The sequence below is a fragment of the Malaya genurostris genome, chromosome 1, assembly GCF_030247185.1.
Source record: "Malaya genurostris strain Urasoe2022 chromosome 1, Malgen_1.1, whole genome shotgun sequence".
NCBI lineage: Eukaryota > Metazoa > Arthropoda > Insecta > Diptera > Culicidae > Malaya > Malaya genurostris.
This window is the reverse complement of record NC_080570.1, coordinates 100,220,063-100,241,849: the sequence shown is the minus strand read 5'-3', so window position 1 is coordinate 100,241,849 and position 21,787 is coordinate 100,220,063. Positions and strand designations below refer to the sequence as shown.

The following is a 21,787-nucleotide window of genomic DNA, read 5'->3' as shown; positions in this document are numbered from 1 at the left end:
GATTCACAAGCGGTATATACTCCTTAATCCATCTCTGCCATAGTACGTCAGCCAACTTCTGTGATTTCTTGTAACAGTCTCTCAATGCTTCTGCAGAACAGGTCGGCATGGTAAACTCTTCACAGTTTCCGGCTGGAAATCCGCGCAAAAAATGATTTGGCGTCAACGATTCGGTTTCAGCTCCGTTATGTGGAATATACGTCAACGGTCTAGAGTTTACCATATCCTCAGCTTCGGATAGCACGGTCAATAGAACCTCATCGCTCAAAGTTCTTCCATCATGAATCGCCTTCAACGCATTTTTTGTAGATCTAACAAGGCGCTCCCAACATCCTCCCATGTGGGGCGCCGCCGGTGGATTAAAATGCCAACGTGTTCGGGCATCTGTGAAAACATCAGCGCACTCCATATCAATTTTTTGAACTTCCTTTTTGAGCTCATTGCTCGCTGCTTGAAAATTTGTGCCGTTGTCGGAAAATATATCCAAAGGTACTCCACGGCGACAGATGAATCTTCGTATCGCCATCATACAGGCTTGGCTGGTTAGGCTATGAGCAACTTCCAGATGTATAGCTCTCGTAACCAAGCAAGTGAACAAAGCGACCCAACGTTTTTCTGATCGGCGCCCTACTGTGACAATAATCGGTCCGAAATAGTCTAACCCAACGTGACTGAACGGTCTCTGATGAGGCACGATACGCTGCGATGGTAGAGGTGCCATTCTTGGGATAGATGGACGAGATTTGCGAACTTTACACCAACAACAATCTTTCACCGCGTGCCACACAGCTGCTCTTAGCTTCGGGATATAAAATCGCTGACGAATTTCATTCACGATGGTCTCTCTATTAGCATGACCAAATTTATTATGATAGTGTAACAGCAATTTTGTGGTTATATTATGCTGCTTCGGCAACACCACGGGGAAACGAAGTTCAAACGGTAGAAATTCGGCATATGCCGTCCTTCCTTCCATCCGGATCACTCCGTTTTCATCTAAGAGAGGCGAATGTTTGTACAGTATACTGTCTTTATCGATTGATCGTTGTTTTTCACGAGGAAGTTCGCGGTTCTTCAGTAATGTTTTCAATTCATTTCCAAATTCCTCGCGTTGTGCTTCCTGCCACAGATGGTTTTCGGCTCGTTGATATTCTTCACGCTTCAGCGGTGTCACGATTGATATAACAGAAATTTTGATTAATTTTCTCACTTTGGCCGCAGCCGCAATCGTTTCTATGGGAAGGCCTTTGATTTTTCTTCTGCAGTTCGACACAAAACGAAGCACGCAGGCCAGACAGCGCACCAAAACACTCCATTTGGAAAAGCGACTCGAATCTATGAGCGAATCCTGTAAAATAATCTCGTGAAATAAGTGATGTGCTCTCATTTCCTCCTTTACGTTGGCAGGCGGGACTTCATTCCTTGGCCAATTTTCCTCTTGAGTGTTCAAAAAATCTGGCCCGGTCACCCATTCTCCACAGAGTGTTAGCGAAGATGTGCCGCCCCACTTTGTCAGTATGTCGGCGATGTTTTTACTCGTTGGCACCCAGCGCCATTCTACAACCTTAGACTGACTGAGAATTTCGCCAATACGAAAGGCTACAAACTGGGAATACTTTTTATGATCAGAGCGAATCCATGAAAGCACAGTTTGAGAATCAGACCAGAAAACTCGTCGTCTAATCGGTAAAGAATGCGATTCTTGAACCATGTGTGCCAGTCTTGGCCCTAGTACCGCTGCTTGGAGTTCTAATCGCGGTATAGAGAGATGTTTTAACGGCGCTACTTTAGATTTAGCTGCTACTAACGCACACTGTGGTATGCCATTGACTAAAATTCGGAGATAAGCCACGCACCCATATGCATTTTCACTTGCATCTGTGAATACATGTAGTTGGAGCGAGTCATAATCTGCCTGTGTGGCTTCGGGAAAATAACAACGCGGAATTTTTATTTTGGTTACATCTGCCATCGACGTTGTCCACCTCAACCATTTCTATGCATTCACATCGTCTAATTTTTCATCCCAGGAACAGCCCAGTCGCCACAGATCCTGTATGATGATTTTCCCGTAAATTGTGTAAGGAGCTATCATGCCAAGTGGATCGAAGAGGCTCATGACGCAACTTAAAACTTCGCGCTTAGTCGGTCGTCTTTCTCCCGAAACAAATGGACGAAGGTCTTCTCGCAGTGTGGGGCAAAAGATAAAAACATCTTCTTCCGGATTCCAGGAAACGCCCAGAACCCGTTCCGTATTACCGGATTTACTACAGTTGAAATTGACTACATGATGATCTCGTCACTCACCGAGGACACGCAAAAACTCTTTACTATTCGAGACCCAATTTCGAATTTGGAATCCGGCTTTGGAATGAATGAAGCTTACTTCTTTTGCTCGTTTTACCGCCTGTCGCACTGTATCTACGCTATCGTAGTAATCATCGACATAGTGCTTCTCCATGATAGCTTTTGTTGCTTCTGGGTACTCCGCTACGAAATCGTTGGCATTTTTGTTTTTGATAAACTGCGCCGAACACGGAGAGCTCGTCGATCCAAACGTTGCCACATCCATTATATACACTTCTGGTGGGTCACTGGAGTTCGAACGATAGAGAAACCTTTGATATTGTTTGTCACTGTCGCGTATGAGAATTTGGTGATACATCTCTCTTATGTCGGCTCCGAAAGCGATACGTCTTTCACGGAAATGACTAATTACGACTGGTAAGCTTGTAAGAAGGTCTGGCCCTTTTAACAATACAGAGTTCAGGGATATTCCTTGGACGGTAGCAGCTGCATCCCATACTAAGCGTATCTTTCCTGGCTTTTTTGCATTTAGTACAACGTTTAAGGGTAAATACCATACTTTTCCTTCCTCGGAACTCGCTAATTCCTGTGCCGTTGCTTTGTGAGCATACCCTTTGACTACATACTCACCGATCTGTTTCTCAACAGCTCGCTGAAGATCAGGGTTCTTAGACAGTTTTTTCTCTAAGTTACTCATACGTTTTACTGCCATCGGAAAACTATTTGGTAGCTTGGGATGATCGACTCTCCACAGCAGCCCAGTTTGAAACCGATTACCGATTCGCACAGTCGTTTTTTCTAAAATCTCTCGAGCTCTCCGTTCTTCAGCAGTCTCCGGCCGAACAGCGACAGTAACTCCCGACTCATCCAAGGTATAATGCGCTCTGAGCAGATCATGCAGATCCAGGTCCGACATAATATGTGTGACATGATGTCCGGTGAATCCTTCTAGTGTATCACTACTATCTTGAGGACCGTATACAGTCCAACCTAGCGGAGTTCGTACGGCTATTGGTTCTCCTGGATTTCCAATGCGTGATTCTAATGGAGCATACACATGGAGATGCTTTAATCCAATTAGGACTCGAGGGGTTCCTTGCATGTAGTCAGCTACTGGCAGTCCGTTCAAATGTTTGTAACGCGCCGCTACGTCCGAAAATTTCAGCCTTTGCTCGGGTAGTTGTAGTTGTTCAACAGTGTGCACATTTCTCAATAAGTACTTGTCACACGAGTTTCTTGCCGATATCGCAAGATGTAGACGCCTAGAGTCCCGCTCTAGTCTCGACATACCAGCAGTCCATTTAACGAGAATCGGTTGAATCGTACCATTCAGCTTTATCTGATCAGCTATTTGATCTTCAATTAAAGAATACGAAGACCCTTCATCCAAGAAAGCGATTACATCTACATAGTGTGCTCCATTGTGCAGTCTCACGGGGACCATTCGGAAAATAACTGGTTGATTGAACAGTGTATTATGAACATTACAAACGGTCTCTCTAGGAGAAGCAGCGTTTCTTGCTGGGTGAAGCAATTGGTGATGACGTTCCTTACAACCATCTACATTACAATAACCTTTGAAACGACATCGTGTCTGACCATGTTCGTTGAGACACATTTGGCACAGCTTCCATTTTTCGACTTCGCGCTTCCTACCATCCAACGACATCTTACGAAAATTCTCACAAAAACGGATTCGATGGTCTATGCGGTTGCAAATTCGACAAGGTTTACGATTTATAGCTTCATCTCTAATGGATGAGCTTCTATTATGAAGCTCCAGTTGAAGTTGAGACTGATCATTAACACCAACATGAGTGTGTACGTAGGCTTCGCGTTCTTTCTCCTTTCGTTTTTTTTCATTTCGCTCTCTGCTAAATTTTCCAGTTTGATCTGATGCTATATCTACGTAAATTGATATTTCGCTTGCTTCAGAAACTATTTCTGATAGAAAATTTGAGAAAGTCGTCAAATTTACTTCCCGCTGCTGTCTTTTGTACCGTACCCATTCCAGTTTGGTACTCGATGGAAGCTTATCAACTAGCTCTTGAATAAGCATAGGGTTGATTAAGTGATCCCGCATTTCCGCTGCAACCATATGATCGCAGAGCTGTTGCACTATCATACCGAATGAAATAAAAGTATGCAACCTATCGACACGAGGAGCTTCTGCCTTCCTTGCTTTTAACAGCAACGTGTGAAGTAGATGTTCCGGTCTACCATATAAACATCTTAAAGTTTCAATTACTTGAGGAACGGTTTCGGGAAGCAAAAGTCGACTTCGGACCGCCTCCAATGCCGGGCCCTTCAAGCATTCTTGCAGTCTGCCAAGATTTTCGAGGTTAGAGTAGTTACATGCACTGTTACCGTTATTGAAGCTACTTATAAATAAAGGCCACTCTTCTGGCTTTCCGGTGAACACCGGAAGTTTCTGGAATGGTCCTTTTCGTGCTGCTAACATTGCCTTCGACAAGCTCGGTTCGCTACGCAGTGAGCGATATTCATCGTAATCTGGTTCACTGAACTCTTCGGTACTTTCATCGTCGGATTCGGTCTCGTTTACCGCAGGGAACAATTTATGCGTGGACTTGCTCTGCTTTGTATCTTTGGGAGTGGAGTTATTTGGAAGCGCACCCAAACGATCCGCAGAATATTTTTTCTTCTGCATTTTGTCGCTAGTGGTTTGTACCTTTTCCTTCCACGTATCCGTGAGCATATTGCGCAATTTTCTGTTCCTTTGTGGATTTATTCCACCGACTGCACCTTCCTGCGAGTTGCGATCACGCCGGTATTCCTTTAGCATTTGATTCCGCTTCTGTTGAAATTCATCGTCGACGAGTCTTCTCATTTCCAGCATTTCTCGTTCCAATTCCAATTGTATCATACGTTTTTTACGTTCTAATTTCAATTGAGACAAAATAATTTGTTGTTGCTCTTCTCGAAACTTTTCAAGCTCTTGTTCTTGATTTTGGTTTGACGTTGACGAAGAGCCCTTTTCTTCTGAATCATTTTTGGTGGGCGACTCCTCCGTTTGTTCCAATGCGGCACATTTTGCACAGCTCCAAGACTGATCTTTAATGTCGTCAGTCACTCCGACACATTTGAAGTGGTACCACTGTTTACATTTCTCGCAAAACACCATGTTTTCATCAGCATCATCCGGCTTATCGCAAGAGGCACAGTTATACTCCGTTATTTCGAGGTTATGTTCGTCTCCGCTTGAGGACATATTAAATTTTTGAGTTTTGTTCCGACCGAAATAGAAAACTTTTTTACAGCAGACGTGGTAACGCACAGCTCAAAACTGCAATATATTTGTCGTTAATTTTTTCTTCGTGATAATAAATTTACCTGGTTTACATTTAGTAATCTTCTCCTATTTTCAATTCTCGATCCGAACAATGTTTTCCTTTCCTTCACCTACTATCCTTTCATAAATATTATAATTAGTTCAATTTCACAATTCTTGCAATGTTTACTTACAAACTGAATATTTTAATGTTTCCAAAATCAAAATTCTTATAATTTCATCAACTTATTTCCGAAATCTAAAAACCACGTTTCTTGCTCATAAATTACTTTCTTCTTGCTTCTCTTACGTTCACACCGATAAGTAGCGAGCAGCGTTGCCATTCAGTTCCTGTCAACTCGCTTTTCACCAGGGCTTGCGGACGTTCCCAGTGGTGTTGACAGTCTATATTTACAGACTTTTGAAATTTCCGTGATTTTTTTTTTTTGCTCGCCAAGTCAGTTTTGCGTGTCATACTTTATAGAGAAATTGCTGCCAGCAAGACATACTTGCTGACTGCAGATTTTTCTTTTCAGATGTACAGAGCCTGTCTGCAGATATTTGAAATTTTTACCTGGCATCTCTGGTATAAAGTATTTTGTTATAAGCGTGTATTTGAAGAAATATTCTATATACTAGTTTTAGTATAGATTTAAATGTATTAATTGTTATCAATTTTTTTCAATAGTAGATTTGTTATCGATCGAACTGTATACGATGCAAACTGTGAAGCAAATTGAAAAACGCATAGCTGAGGTAGAGTCTCGTAACTTTCAATTAGAATTCGATCATTCCGTCCCGGTGGTGGAAATCGATCATGACGCTTGGATCAAAATAGGATGTCGGAAAGTTACCATGGCGGAAGAAACTAATTATTGCGAAGCTGCATTGTTAAATGAGATCCTGAAACTAAAATCTACGCTGAATGATATAAGCCAACAACTAATTGATAAGGCGCGATATAAGAGCAACTTATTTGAGGTTAAGAAAGGGCAATTCATGACCCGAGCAGCAATCAAGATCGCTAACTTGGATGCGATGTTCGATTGGAGCCTTTGTCAGAGATCGGATCGAAATAATTCTGATGAAGATTTATTATATTTTGTAGATATTTTTGGAGGACCAGGAGGTTGTAGTGAATATGTGTTGTGGCGTAATGGGGGTTGGAATGCAAAAGGTTTCGGGTTTACAACAAAAGGTGATTACGAATTTCACCCTGAGATGATTCGAATGGGTGCTCCGGAAACACTAGATCCATTCTACGGTATTAATGATAGCGGAAACATTTTTGACCCTAATAACATTCGAGATTTCATTGAATACGTCATGGTCCAAACAGATCGTCTTGGTGTACATTTAATCATGTGCGACGGAGGTTTTTACGTGAAAAATAGTTGCCAAGAAATTATATCCAAGCAGTTGTATTTGTGTTTATCTCTACTGGCAGTGAGTGTGGTTCGTCCTGAGGGCAACGCTATTCTGAAGGTGTTTGATTTATACACACCATTTAGCGTTGGTTTAATTTACATTTTATCAAAATGCTATTCAAAAGTTTCTATTGTAAAACCAGTCACATCACGTCCTGCAAATTCGGAGCGATACGTAATCTGTCAGAAACGATTGAATCGCGATCAAGCATTCAGCGATTACCTTTTCTCGATTAACCGAGTCCTATGGGATCACAAGCATCTTGGCTACGACATACAACACATTGTTTCGGAAGATGTAATTAAAAATGACACGTCTTTCTTGAGGTTTATCCGAAACTCCAACGACTGTTTCGCTCGTTGTCAGATCAAAGGACTGAAAATGTTGATTGCTGCTACGGCTGGCTCGTACAAAGCAATGTCGGTTGATCGCCAACTACTTCAATCAACTGTTTGGCGCCTTTGGAAGCTTGATCACAATCCCGATTCGCTTTTAATAACAAACGACGAAACTAAAATCGCGACTGACTATGCACTCCAATATATAGATATGAAAACATTTAATCTTTTTGCGACTCCAGACACAATTATAAGCTCTTATCACCCTTTGTCAAAGACTTTTGGTGATCCGTTTGAATGGAGTTTTATTCCTGTAGATGTCACCGCGAACCAGGGCAAAAATATTCGAACAATATTCCTTAGTAAAGGAAATGGAAATGTATATTTTTTCGATAAAATCGAAAAGAATTGGAGACAAGTGAAAGAGTACCAATTGATACTTTCACCAAAAACTATTCTTTATGGTGAAATCGTTGAGGAAATTTTCATCGAGGTGAGACTATTTCATGACTTATCTGAAATATTTATTTTTAATTTGAATGCATCTATTTTCAGAACAATAAACAAAAGATCATCTATTCGTTGCATATTATAGACGCTATCATGTTAGGAGGTCTAAATGTACGGAGCTTTCCGTTATCTAAGAGAATTATCTTATGCAGAAAATTCGCAAAAGCCTTAAATCGACCACTGTCCTCTAAAAATAACACAGTTGTAAAAACCATACCTGTTCGTTGTAAGCATTTTTTTTCGATGCTGGATTTAGACGAATTTTTCAGCAATGTATCTATAAAAAAACTTTCCAGCGGCACCAAAGTGATTGGATGCGACATTCAAAGTTTTGATACATTGGAACCGAAAAAGTTTTACATTCCTCGTGGTTTACTCTTTTTACGCCATTCACAGCATAGCAGAACTGGAGCGAAGATATTAGAAAATACATTAGAATTCGGAAAAACTTTTGGCTGTCGGTATCTTTGGACATGGACCAAAACTTGTCAAATCTATTCTTCTTCGCAATGTTTCGATGTGAAAAAAGAAGGTAATCTGGTGTATCGGATGGATTTTGACGAATTGATTGCTGAATTTGAAAAAAACTAGATTTACGATTTCATTCATGAATATTTTGAAAAGACAATGTTGATTAGCACAATGAAATTTTTATTCATTGATTTTCATTCAAGCTATTTATGTAAAACATACGCAATTTGGAATAAAAGAAACAAATTTTCTTAGTTATTTGAAATTATTTTAGTTGAATATTGTGTTATCATTTTTTGTTTACTCATTTGAAAATAAATCTTGAGAGAAGTGAGACTATAAAAACCGAAGGGGCATCATTGCCCGTTGATCGTTCATTCATGACAGCACTCACGAGAAACGGTCCGGATAACAGCGCTTTAAACGCTTCATTTGCTAGTGGAAATGTGTACAGCACAATGATTCGGTCGGCTCAATTGAAATCTATATGGAAAACAATGTTACATTCATATGAAATTGATGTAGAATCTAGGGGTAACGATATATCTTATCGTTTTGATGTACATTACGAGAACAACTGTGATGCAGTCAGTTATCCGATAACTATTTGGAAAAGGGTCGTCTTGCCTACAAAGCTGTAATCCGCATAAATAAAAATCGAATCGAATATCAGAATAAATTTTATACGGAATGTTATTTGGAATACTAATGCCGTTTACTGGTTTTCCTTATATTTTATATGTGAAATAAAAAAAATAAATGTAACCGGCGTGCGACCGCAACTAAGTTAAATCCGGGTATAAACAAAAGATATAAATTAAAATAATAATGTGGTTCCTCAACACCTTTTAAGTGACGATTATTTATGTTATACCGTGCGATGGCGTTTCTGAACTAAAGAGTGATTTCGGTCCAAGCTGACAGGGTCTGCTATTGGTACAATTTCCCTACATGTACAGTTCAATGTGCATGTTGCCTTTATTTTCTTTGATTCAGTTCCATGTTTATCGTGTTTTTCATGCTAGAAATTTTGCTCTCCGTATTCTTTTGTGCTTTAGATTAGGTATAGCATTTGATATACGATACAAAATACGTGAAAAATTTCACCAAAGGAACAAAAGGAAATTTTAGTTTATCCAACTTTACGAAAAACAATTCTTTTGAACATTTTGAAATCTGTAAATAGGAATAAATAAGGGTGAGATAAAAATTGGTGAATTCACTTCGAATTTTTGCGTAGCTCAAATTGCATTTCAGCATTTGTCATTATTTTTTCTGTGATATTGCTTTTTAGAACCAAAAAAAAGATATTGTATTCGGTTTTATAACAATGCGTTGATTGGAAGTTGAGTAATCCGCGATTTTATCAGAATACGTTAATACGAAGTAGAATAAATCGCTAAATAACACCGTGACTCGACTCTACTAATAAGTTGATTTTTGGAGTAACTTGTTGACTTCATAGTGAGAATGGTCAATTCTACAGTAGTACAAATATTCTATCCAAAACAAGTTTTTGTCACTCATTTTTATTAGAACATCGTCTTGGCATTTATAAGTACGTCGTTACTAGAACTTTACAGAATATAAAATACATTTTATTAAAAACAAAATTGAATGAAATTGTTCTCAGACTATATGTTGTCTGTGTGATCAGGTAATACATTTTCATGCGTGCATAATTTTGTCTGTGTATGTAATTGAAGTTGTTTGATGGGAATCACCTCATAATATGTCTGCCCATTGACAGAATCGTAGGTAGCCGGTTTATCGGAAAAAACTTCCACAATCTTCCGTTTGTCACCAACATGAAGTGATGTGTTATTCTGTTCATTTTTCAATTCTAAATTGGAAGTATCATTAGAATTTGTGGGTGTTTCATAATCAAAATCCCGCGACGATGGGACGTTGAAAAAAATTTGTCTTCCTTTTGGTTGAAATCCTGGTGGGATTAATGATGGTGAGTTGGGCATCATCATGTTTGAAAGGTCCACTCCTATTGGAAGAATATTGCGATTTTCGAAGTGATATGAACGACGAGTATTGAGTACATCTTGCACTTCCTGCTTTTCAGATCCTTCCGTTGTTAGAATAACAATAGCTCCGGGTTTTTTTCCGCGAGTGCGAGCGATGTGCGCCAAAAATTTACGCGGGTCATTGGTCATATTAAACAATACAATTAGATCCATTTCACCAACGTCGATTGTTGGTTCGATAGAAACAGTAACAACTAAAACGTTTAATTCACCTTTGCGATACTTTTCAATATCTTTAGCATAGTTGATATCTAAGCAGAAATGTTCTTTTTAAAGATCTACTTTATTTATTCATATACATCAACTTACCAAGGACTTTGTGTTTACAGTTTGGAATTTTGAGAAGACATTGGTGAATTATTAGACCTGCGTTTAAGTGTTCAACAACAATAAGTACCTTTGCATCGGCGCGTCTCTACAATATAATATTTCAGTCAGCTTGATGTACTACTAATCATTTAAATTACCCACCTGAAAAAACTCCTGCAAGAAATTTTCCAACGTTCGAAATTTAGGGTGCGGTGTGTAATAAATTCCCTGGTGCAACTTTTTAAGGAAATCTACAAGCTGCCGATTGTTTTGCAAGTAAACATCATTTTCTCGATGGAAATATTCCAATAGAGATACAATACCATCATGCTTTAATATTCGATATCCTAAAACCATCTTTTGTGCTAAATGAAAATTCAACATTATATCAAAATGATTCTTTTTGAGAACCCCAGTGAGAATGCTTAGTTCGTATTTGTTCTGTTCTTGTTGAATTTGTTCAACACAAATTGATTCAAAATTAGCCGTGCAAATTGTTTTTGCAATGTGCAAATTTTTCGTATAAATTTGCCCTATGTCTCGAAGTTCTGCTAGTAGTGCTGATAATGAAGGACCAACAGGTGTGGAAATGTTGGTAATCTCTTTCTTGTTCATTAACCAATCGTCCGGTATTTCTTGTGGATTTCCCCACTGTAATTCGATGTTTGAAATGAACCATTGTTTCAAAAATCCAGCATCTACTGTTTTACTTGAAGTTGTCGAGACACATACGATCCGAAAGTTCTTATTAATTTTCATCAAATTTTGCAATATTTTTGTGTGTAATCGTGTCTCAATTTGTGGTTCATCTATGATCACTAACTTAATTTCATTCATCATCGGTATCTCTTCAGTATTTCGATTCAGATCGCATAGCATCATATATGAGCTAATGAAAAATATCCGTTTACTCATCCAAAATTTGGGTCGATCGCAAGGCTTCATCACCATTTCCGCCACGTCTGTAGAATGGAACTTCATCAATCGTTCGCAAGCGGTTATTTGATCTGTTATCAAGTTTCTCTTCGGAGCAATGTACGCTATTTTACCGAGCGGATACCAGCGATGTACATTATACATAATTACTGCTGTAGCGAAAGTTTTCTCGTATCGATTTGGGAGAATTACAAGTGAGTTGTGATATAATGCCTTCTCAACAACCAAACGAAGATATTCTGGACTAGTAAAATCGATTGGATACAACCAGTTTATGCCAGCAAGTGGATCAAACCCAGCAAAAGGATTATGGTCAAATGGTATCGGAAGTGCTTGAATTTGTGGCAAATCTTTAGATATTGCTGTTTCAGAATCCCCATTCTTAATTTTTTTCTCAGTCGATAAGTTATCCATTTTATTTGTTTCGCACTTTAAACACGTTTATTTTGTTGCTGTTTCGAAAATAAATGCTCAGCGATTTTAAACACCTGAGGCAGAATTTAAAAAAAAAATAAAAATAATGTTTAGTGTATTTAGCGACCAAAACAAAACTAAAGAATGACGAAAACTTAAATGCCCGTAAATTTTGACAAAATGTCTGGAGTTTCCATGAATATTTTAAATATTTAAAATTCTTAACACTAAAATGTGCAGTGTTTGCAGAGATACCAGGTAAAAATTTCAAACACTTTCACACATGGTTGTAAAAGTCAGTAAATCCGAAAAAAGTCTTCAGGCTTCAATTTCTCTAGAATGTATAGTGGTTTTCAGTTTGACATAGAATGCGACGGAATCGTCGCAGGATTGCGAAATAATGAGCGTCAGAACCACTGATACCAGGTTGCAGATTGGCATGTAAATTTGCAATTTCGTTTGTTAGCAGACTTTGCAATTAAGCCGACTATTTTGCAGATTTTCAAAATTTTTATAAACAATCATCCATTTTAATGACTTTTGCTATTACTGTAGGGTTTTCGTTCGGTTTTTTCGTCATACTTCTAAATATTGAGGTCGCCAGTGCTGTCAACTGTTTTTTCCAAAAATCTGTATTTGGCGAAAAAAATCTATCTGTACAATATCTTTCTCGAAAAATCAAACATCGATTTAGTGCGGAAACTGATTTTGCGACCAAAAAAAGGTGGCTCGATCTGATTTAACCCTATGGAATCCAACACAAAAACTAAAAAACGGTATTTATCTGTATGAAAATTGAAATATCGGTATTTTGAGAGAGCATATCTGTATTCCTGTATCGAGTCCAAAAATCGGTATAAATACCGAGAAATCGGTATAGTTGGCAGCGCTGGGTCGCATAGGACCATTTCTAATACGCAGACGCCTAAAATTTCACCTGGCATCGCTGCCAGAAAATTGGACAGTTTTTTAACACCTTCGCTGTCTGTTGTATTGAAATTAACTAGCATTAGAGCCAAAAGAAAAATTAATCGGCTGTTGGATTGAGGCCAATTGCATTTTCAACTGGTAAAATTCCTTAGCGACAATTGTTATTTCATTGTTCATCGAAAGCATCAACAAATGTATATCTGTCAAAGACGACCAACTTTTTAGAGTAGACAAATAGCACAATCGATTAAAGCACGAGGTTTTGAAAACCAAGGCGTCGATTAATACAAAGTATACATGAAAAGGGAACATACTAAGTAGAGATGGTCGGGTATAGAAATTCTTATACCCGAACCCGACCCGTACCCGAGTGATCAGCAAAAAAATTTACCCGTACCCGACCCGTACCCGACCAAAAATTAAAGAAATTACCCGTACCCGACCCGTACCCGATCAATAATTTAAAAAAATTACCCGTACCCGATCAATAATTTAAAAAAATTACCCGTACCCGACCCGTACCCGAAAAAAAATAAAAAATTTTACCCGTACCCGACCCGTACCCGATTAAAAATTACCTGTACCCGTACCCGACCCGAATGAGTAGTAAAAATTTTACCAAAATTCAGTATGGAAAAATTAAAGTGTTTTAGATATCGAACCGTATCAGGCTCTAGTTGGTAAGTAAAATACATTAAAATGCTTGTTTACATTTAAAAATATAAATACACTGTGAAGCATGAATACAGGGTCCGCCATGTAACTTTTTTTTAACCATGCAATAAAACACAAACGGTTCATTCGATTTCAAAATTTATTTTTTTCATATTAAAGTACAATCCTTCCGGTTAATTGTGGAATATAATTTCATTCAAATGGCTGCCTCGGCTGGCCGTCACTCTCTGAGGAGTCATCGGCTTCTCCACGATAACGTGCGGGTTTTCCGTCCCCCAGATGCGACAGTTTTGCTTATTAACAGACCCGCCGAGATGAAAATGCGCCTCATCCGAGAAGATGTTTTTTTTGCACACATTCCGCAGAATGTGACATTGAGGTTACTAATGTCGAAATAACCGCTAGTTCAAAAATAAATGTTAGATGGCGGACCCTGTAGATTTCCAATGTCTTTGGTACTTTATACTCATTTACAAATGTCAACAAAAGGGAGTAATATCTACTCAAATTGTTCGAGAAGCATATTTACCCAATATGTCGTAATACCCGTTGTATTCAATTTGGGTAGGTATGGTTTTTACGAAACAGTGTGACTTTTGATTCGATTCTTTAAAGCCACAAGTAAGCGTGCTCATAATCTTGACACACAAATAAAAATTCACATTCAAATCACTTGAAAAATCACGTAAAATGGTTCCAAATGTCTAATTGAATATTATACCAAAGACAAATAATAAAGACATGTAAGTGCTTACAAATATTAAACAAATTTGGTCCGTTCCCGGTACCTTCTGAAATGACCGCACTCACCGCTTGGTAGAGCGCGAGATTAATTGCTTGTTATCATTTCGACCAAAGTGTGCCATGAAATCTCAATATATACAAATGAGCTAACGCATCGAAAGGATTCTCACGGTTTGACATTTGCATTATGAATGCGATGATGGGAACTCAGCAGTGCAACTTATTTATCACCATTGGTGCCAGTTTCACGGAGGACCGTAGATGTGCGCCAAAAAAAGATCGTGACTGTCATGTCTGGAAATTCGTTTGTGATTATACGTGACGAAAATGAATCTTATGCGAGCATCCCCTAAAATGAATAGAGTATCATCAGTTCGTTTACGTGTATTGACCAAACATCAAACAATGTACGTGTATTCCAGGTGTGAAAAAATCAATTTTGAAAATGGTGAACAGTGAGTCCTTCAAGTGTAAGTAGTTTGAACATTCGCAGGAATTTTTTTTTGGTTACAATTTTTTACTACAAAGCAAAATGAATTATGATATTGATTTAAATTTATCTGTCAACTGTGCCCGTTTTGAAAGCCTCACAAACCCACACCCACTATGTTAACGGTAGCTGGTGGTTTTTACAGCAATTGAACTTCTTTGCCACCTCCGGTGGAACCCTCCAACATTCTTCCGACCGCAACATCTTAGAGCTAAGGCAGTGTGTCTTATTAAATATGTTATAAACAAAGTAGGGCGGAAAATATTCACATAACTTTTCACGTACCTATGATTGATCGCTTTTTTTAATGAAGAAAAGAATTTTTTTTTCTGGAAATGTCAAAACCCCTTGAATCAAATTGTTTATTTTTCGGAAGAACTGTTTTGCAATAAAAAATTCTCGTCAACGTGTAAACATATTTATGTGAAGTACAAATGGTCGGGTAATCGATCAGAAAAAAAAATTTACCCGTACCCGACCCGTACCCGAGTGAGCAGTAAATTTTTTTACCCGCACCCGACCCGTACCCGAGTGAGCAGTAAAATTTTTTACCCGTACCCGACCCGTACCCGATTGAAAATAAAAATTTTTACCCGTACCCGACCAAAAACCCGTCGGGTACGGGTACGGGTCGGGTTTCGGGTAAAATACCCGATACCCGACCATCTCTAATACTAAGCACAAAATAATCATTATGTACGATTCAGACGATCCGTCTTCTTTTGTCACAGTCAATCTCCGTCACCGGCACCGTCAACATTAATTACATGCATTCTTATGGAGCCATTCACACGTAACGTCACCGCCACGGAACGTCTTGACGGACGGAGCGTGTGAACGTTCCGGCAAAGAAAGTATTAAACTAATTTTGACGGAAGCTGACGTTTCGGTGACGGTGACGGAAGGAGGCGGATCGTCTGAATCGTACATTATGTCAAATAAATAGCACACGCCGTAATCATACGCATTATCAATATGAATTAATTATGACTGAAGTTAGTTGTTGTAACGGTCAATTTAAAAAATATTTTTTTCTGGCTTGTGGTCTCGAAGCGGTTGAATCGATGCGAATGACAGTTTCGCTATCTTTGCGGCATTTTGTCGCTATCTTATCGCATCGCAATCTTTTCTAGCCGACAGTGAAAATCACTATATGATACACTCAATCGGAGGCACAACTTGACACATTAGCTGAGTTTCGCATAACAACTTTGAAATTGTAGATTTCGCGTCTAAACCCAGTAAATTCGAACATCGGACGCATCGTGCACGAAAGCTTTTGATTGCGTTTCGAGCTTACATAGTGTATCGGTAGAACAAAAGAGTGAAGATATACCAAAGCAGAGAGCGGATATCCAATACTCAGGTGATAAGATATATCGGGGTTGGATTTCCAACCTCAAACATAGGGCCAGAGTTTTTCTGGCCCTAAGAGGCGAATGACCTAAAGGTTAAAGCCTCCATGATCGAGACAAAAGAATGTTTAACACTCTTGCACACCCTATCGGGGAGTCGTCGGCTCGAAAATGCCTTGTTTGATATTCCTTCGCTCTGTTTCTCTAGAGATACATAATGTAAACATAAAGCTTTTTTAGGTCGACGCGATTGATGCAAATGGTGCAGAATTGTCCGATGACGGGCCGATCGAAGCGCTACAATCGGCCCTATATCGTGCTCAATCGGTCCGATAATCGGCCCGATGATCGGGCCTATGCGGGTCGACAACATCCACCGGGAAGCGGCCCTTAAGCAGCCCTTACACGTGACAATATTATTGTCAATCCAAAGTATTGTCAATACCGTCAATCCAATTGACTTGGTAACTTGAGTCCGCATTTTTCGAACAAATCAAGCGTTTCTTCTCTGGAGAGAAAGTATTGTCGGATTGATGAGCAGTTTTGATTTTTTGACAATATTTTCGTCAATCCGATGAAGTTTCCACTACACGATCAATAGTATTGTCAATACTCCTTGTATTGAAAATAATATTGTCTCGTGTAAGGGCCGCTTAAGGGCTGCTTAAGACTGTTGTTTACTTATAAAATGGAACGTCATTACCTGCTTGTGAGGAATTCTGGCAACCGTCAGAAGGCTGGCTGCCTTCCGGCTGCTGTCAAAATTGTCCAGGCGAAATTGCGTCATTATCTCGCCGTATGTGTCTTGTTTATTTCTCTCTTTCTTTTTTTTTTAATTCGACTTCATTTGATATTCGTCAACCTCGCATGTGCATACAAAAAACGAATCTTGAGACGAGTTAAATGAGATTGAAATATGGGTATGTTTGGTAGTGAGAATGCACTGTTATTGGCAACAAACTTTTTCCATAATTATTATTATGAAGGGTAATATATTATTACCTTTCATATGTACTTTTTAAAGAAAAAATGAAACCAAGACGCTAAAATTGTAGAACCGATTCAAAACGGTTCTGCCATTCTTGAATGGCAAGAATCCGACAGAAACAGAACCGTTTATAACCGCTAGGCGAAATTCTCTGCCGGAAACGGTTGTTGCATTGTTGCCAGATTTTGCCGGAATTCTGACAGAATTCTGGGGGGAAATCTGCCCGCCGCGCACAAGTGGGTAGCGGCCTTTACACGATCATTAAAAGTGTCATTACTAAAAAGTAATGACACTTTTAATGATCGTGTAAGGTCTACGAGTTCGGTAATGACACGAGTAATGATGGAATTCCGGATTTTCCATCATTACCAACATTATTTCTTCTTCTTATTTTTTTTGTGGAAGTGCTAAATATCTTTAGAACTATACGCGAAAAAATGACAAAGTATAGATTTAAATTATTTACATTTCATTAACCTTAACGTTTCAATGCAAATCAAATTTATTTTCAGTTAAACGAAAATAAAAATATTGCTATTTCTATTGCTGGTGTTGGATTTTCTGGAGATCTTTTAGTCAAACTCGTATTTAGTAGTTGGAGTTGCCTCAAAGCTGTATTTCAGAAATAACGTTATTATGTGTTATTACATATAAAATAATACCGATTTTACATTTTAGTTTCTCCTCTATCCGTAGCTATAAGCCGTATTTCAAACATTTATTAATCCGAAAGTGTCCTCCGCTACCTAGCAAGCTTTTTTACAAAATGGCGTCGTTTACCGTTCTGTCTCATCAACAGTGCTGTCAGAAGCATTTATTCGCGAATGAGCTCACGATGGGGGGTTCTTCGAAGTAACATTCCCCGACCCGTAACACTGGGTATCTACATCAGTTTTACCGAGAACATCCAATATAGCCACTTTGTAAACCGCACGTTTCAGAGTCCCAGACGCTGTTTTTACCTCCACTTGCCGTATATGTCCATCGGAAGACGCGAAGACTTTCGAAATTATTCCTCTTGTCCAATCATTACGTTTTTTCTCACACACAAGCACGACTATATCTCCTTTTTCTACCTGTTTTCCATCCCCGAACCATTTCGTTCGCCGAGTCAGATCCGGCAAATACTCTCGAGTCCATCTCCTCCAAAAAACATCAGTTAAACTTTGGCCAAGCTCGTAGTCATATTTCAATGCAAGTTTAGCATCCGTAATCGTCTTAGGTGGTTGTTTAACGCCGTTCGAACTAAGTAGCAAGAAGTTTTTTTTGTCGTGAATACGACTTACTTTACTATGGGGTGCCTTTTCAAAATTTACCCTCTGAGAGAGTGATAAGTTTTTGATCGTGAATATCTCTTGTTGTATCTAACGAATCAACATAATTTTTGCTACATGCCATCGGAAATATGATCACAATTTTATGATAAAATTTTCAGTTGTGTGACATAATCTCAAATAGTTCAAAATTAAACTTTTCTGAAATGTTTGGTATAAACGAGTATCAAAGAGGATAATTCATATGGCGCGTTTGCCTTTCTCGTATTTTGAAAGCTCATAGCTCAGTGATCTGTGGAAGGATTTATATAATCTAACTACCAATAGAATCGAAATTTTTCAACTTAAACGTGTATAGCAAGAGCATTGAAGTATTTCAATAGTACACTATTGAAAAACCTATCTCATTTGACCCATGTCAACACCAGCCAATCAGAACGCGTTCTGAGGAAGAGAAGAAAATAGCTGCTGCTGTACAACAAATCGTTCAAGAAAAATGTTTCCAAAAGTGGTGAATATCGTAGTGAGTTCCTCAATTTGGTCCTTCTGAATGCTAGAAACGAATCCCTACAGCATATTGATAGTCTCTTTCAATAAATTATGCAAATCCGAAATGAAATAATCGACATTGAAATTCTATATGCGGCTATTTTTATAGCCGTTAGGACCGCCCATTAGTGAAAAAGCTACAAACGAAATCACATAAAAGGAAATCTCTTAACAAAAATTGAATCAGTTTGGATTCTATCGCCACTGCGAGCAGATGTGTTTTGTGTCGTCTGCACAGCTAGTTTCGCTTTCGACAAGAGCGATTACGTCACAGCTGCCAGTCATTTCGATGGATGAAAAAGCAACGTTGGAGAGCATTATAAAAAATCAGCCGTTCTAATGGCTCTAAAATTTTTCTAAAGAACTATTAGGATTTGTTTTTCGCAAATCGCAGGTAATTATCCTCAGTTTAGTGCAAATCAAGAACAATTTGGTTAGATTTGTGCACTTTTCGCTGTGTGAAATTCACAGTAATCGAGATCAAGTGAAGCCTTTTTTTGCGAAAAATGTTCCGAGTTTAATATCGTAGAGAATTACGCAATTTGACCCTTCTGAATGTTGGAAATGAATCCCTACAGCATATTGATAGTTTTTTTTCAATAAATTATGCAAATCCGAAATGAAATAATCGACATTGAAATTCTATATGCGGCTATTTTTATAGCCGTTAGGACCGCCCATTAGTGAAAAAGCTACAAACGAAATCACACAAAAGGAAATCTCTTAACAAAAATTGAATCAGTTTGGATTCTATCGCCACTGCGAGCAGATGTGTTTTGTGTCGTCTGCACAGCTAGTTTCGCTTTCGACAAGAGCGATTACGTCACAGCTGCCAGTCATTTCGATGGATGAAAAAGCAACGTTGGAGAGCATTATAAAAAATCAGCCGTTCTAATGGCTCTAAAATTTTTCTAAAGAACTATTAGGATTTGTTTTTCGCAAATCGCAGGTAATTATCCTCAGTTTAGTGCAAATCAAGAACAATTTGGTTAGATTTGTGCACTTTTCGCTGTGTGAAATTCACAGTAATCGAGATCAAGTGAAGCCTTTTTTTGAGAAAAATGTTCCGAGTTTAATATCGTAGAGAATTCCGCAATTTGACCCTTCTGAATGCTGGAAATTAATCCCTACAGCATATTGATAGTTTTTTTCAAAAAATTTTGCAAATCCGAAATGAAATAATCGACATAAAAATTCTGTATGCGGCTATTTTTATAGCCGTTAGGACCGCCCATTAGTGGAAAAGCTACAAACGAAATCAAATAAAAGGAAATCTCTTAACAAAAATTGAATCAGTTTGGATTCTATCGCCACTGCGAGCAGATGTGTTTTGTGTCGTCTGCACAGCTAGTTTCGCTTTCGACAAGAGCGATTACGTCACAGCTGCCAGTCATTTCGATGGATGAAAAAGCAACGTTGGAGAGCATTATAAAAAATCAGCCGTTCTAATGGCTCTAAAATTTTTCTAAAGAACTATTAGGATTTGTTTTTCGCAAATCGCAGGTAATTATCCTCAGTTTAGTGCAAATCAAGAACAATTTGGTTAGATTTGTGCACTTTTCGCTGTGTGAAATTCACAGTAATCGAGATCAAGTGAAGCCTTTTTTTGCGAAAAATGTTCCGAGTTTAATATCGTAGAGAATTACGCAATTTGACCCTTCTGAATGCTGGAAATGAATCCCTACAGCATATTGATAGTTTTTTTTCAATAAATTATGCAAATCCGAAATGAAATAATCGACATAAAAATTCTGTATGCGGCTATTTTTATAGCCGTTAGGACCGCCCATTAGTGAAAAAGCTACAAACGAAATCACATAAAAGGAAATCTCTTAACAAAAATTCAATCAGTTTGGATTCTATCACCACTGCGAGCAGATGTGTTTTGTGTCGTCTGCACAGCTAGTTTCGCTTTCGACATGAGCGATTACGTCACAGCTGCCAGTCATTAGCATTGGAAAAAAAAAACAACGGTGGAGAGCATTGCACAAAATCAGCCGTTCTAATGGCTCTAAAATTTTTCTAAAGAACTATTAGGATTTGTTTTTCGCAAATCGCAGGTAATTATCCTCAGTTTAGTGCAAATCAAGAACAATTTGGTTAGATTTGTGCACTTTTCGCTGTGTGAAATTCACAGTAATCGAGATCAAGTGAAGCCTTTTTTTGCGAAAAATGTTCCGAGTTTAATATCGTAGAGAATTACGCAATTTGACCCTTCTGAATGTTGGAAATGAATCCCTACAGCATATTGATAGTTTTTTTTTCAATAAATTATGCAAATCCGAAATGAAATAATCGACATTGAAATTCTATATGCGGCTATTTTTATAGCCGTTAGGACCGCCCATTAGTGAAAAAGCTACAAACGAAATCACACAAAAGGAAATCTCTTAACAAAAATTGAATCAGTTTGGATTCTATCGCCACTGCGAGCAGATGTGTTTTGTGTCGTCTGCACAGCTAGTTTCGCTTTCGACAAGAGCGATTACGTCACAGCTGCCAGTCATTATTTCGATGGATGAAAAAGCAACGTTGGAGAGCATTATAAAAAATCAGCCGTTCTAATGGCTCTAAAATTTTTCTAAAGAACTATTAGGATTTGTTTTTCGCAAATCGCAGGTAATTATCCTCAGTTTAGTGCAAATCAAGAACAATTTGGTTAGATTTGTGCACTTTTCGCTGTGTGAAATTCACAGTAATCGAGATCAAGTGAAGCCTTTTTTTGAGAAAAATGTTCCGAGTTT

At 38.4% G+C, this 21,787-nt stretch overlaps 2 protein-coding genes across 2 annotated transcripts; one reads left to right on the top strand and one right to left on the bottom strand.

Moving 5' to 3' along the window:
- The first annotated feature begins 6,164 nt into the window (after positions 1–6,164).
- On the top strand, positions 6,165–8,560 carry LOC131440218 (cap-specific mRNA (nucleoside-2'-O-)-methyltransferase 1-like). The gene is made up of 2 exons (XM_058611304.1): positions 6,165–7,855; positions 7,918–8,560. Exons 1-2 carry the CDS (start codon positions 6,314–6,316, stop codon positions 8,461–8,463), a joined length of 2,088 nt encoding a protein of 695 aa, XP_058467287.1. The 5' UTR covers positions 6,165–6,313; the 3' UTR covers positions 8,464–8,560.
- A 1,417-nt stretch (positions 8,561–9,977) lies between these two features.
- LOC131427232 (uncharacterized) lies at positions 9,978–12,140 on the bottom strand. The gene is made up of 3 exons (XM_058590241.1): positions 10,851–12,140; positions 10,689–10,794; positions 9,978–10,630 (listed from the first exon to the last, which is right to left on the bottom strand). Exons 1-3 carry the CDS (start codon positions 12,036–12,038, stop codon positions 9,978–9,980), a joined length of 1,947 nt encoding a protein of 648 aa, XP_058446224.1. The 5' UTR covers positions 12,039–12,140.
- Between the last annotated feature and the right edge of the window lie 9,647 nt (positions 12,141–21,787).

Coding starts and splice junctions, on each gene's coding strand:
- LOC131440218 (XM_058611304.1), top strand. CDS start 6,314: ATGCAAACTGTGAAGCAAATTGAAAAACGCATAGCTGAGGTAGAGTCT. Junction 7,856..7,917: donor TTGAGGAAATTTTCATCGAG/GTGAGACTATTT, acceptor ATCTATTTTCAG/AACAATAAACAAAAGATCAT.
- LOC131427232 (XM_058590241.1), bottom strand. CDS start 12,038: ATGGATAACTTATCGACTGAGAAAAAAATTAAGAATGGGGATTCTGAA. Junction 10,795..10,850: donor TCTTGCAGGAGTTTTTTCAG/GTGGGTAATTTA, acceptor ATTATATTGTAG/AGACGCGCCGATGCAAAGGT. Junction 10,631..10,688: donor CTGTAAACACAAAGTCCTTG/GTAAGTTGATGT, acceptor ATTTCTGCTTAG/ATATCAACTATGCTAAAGAT.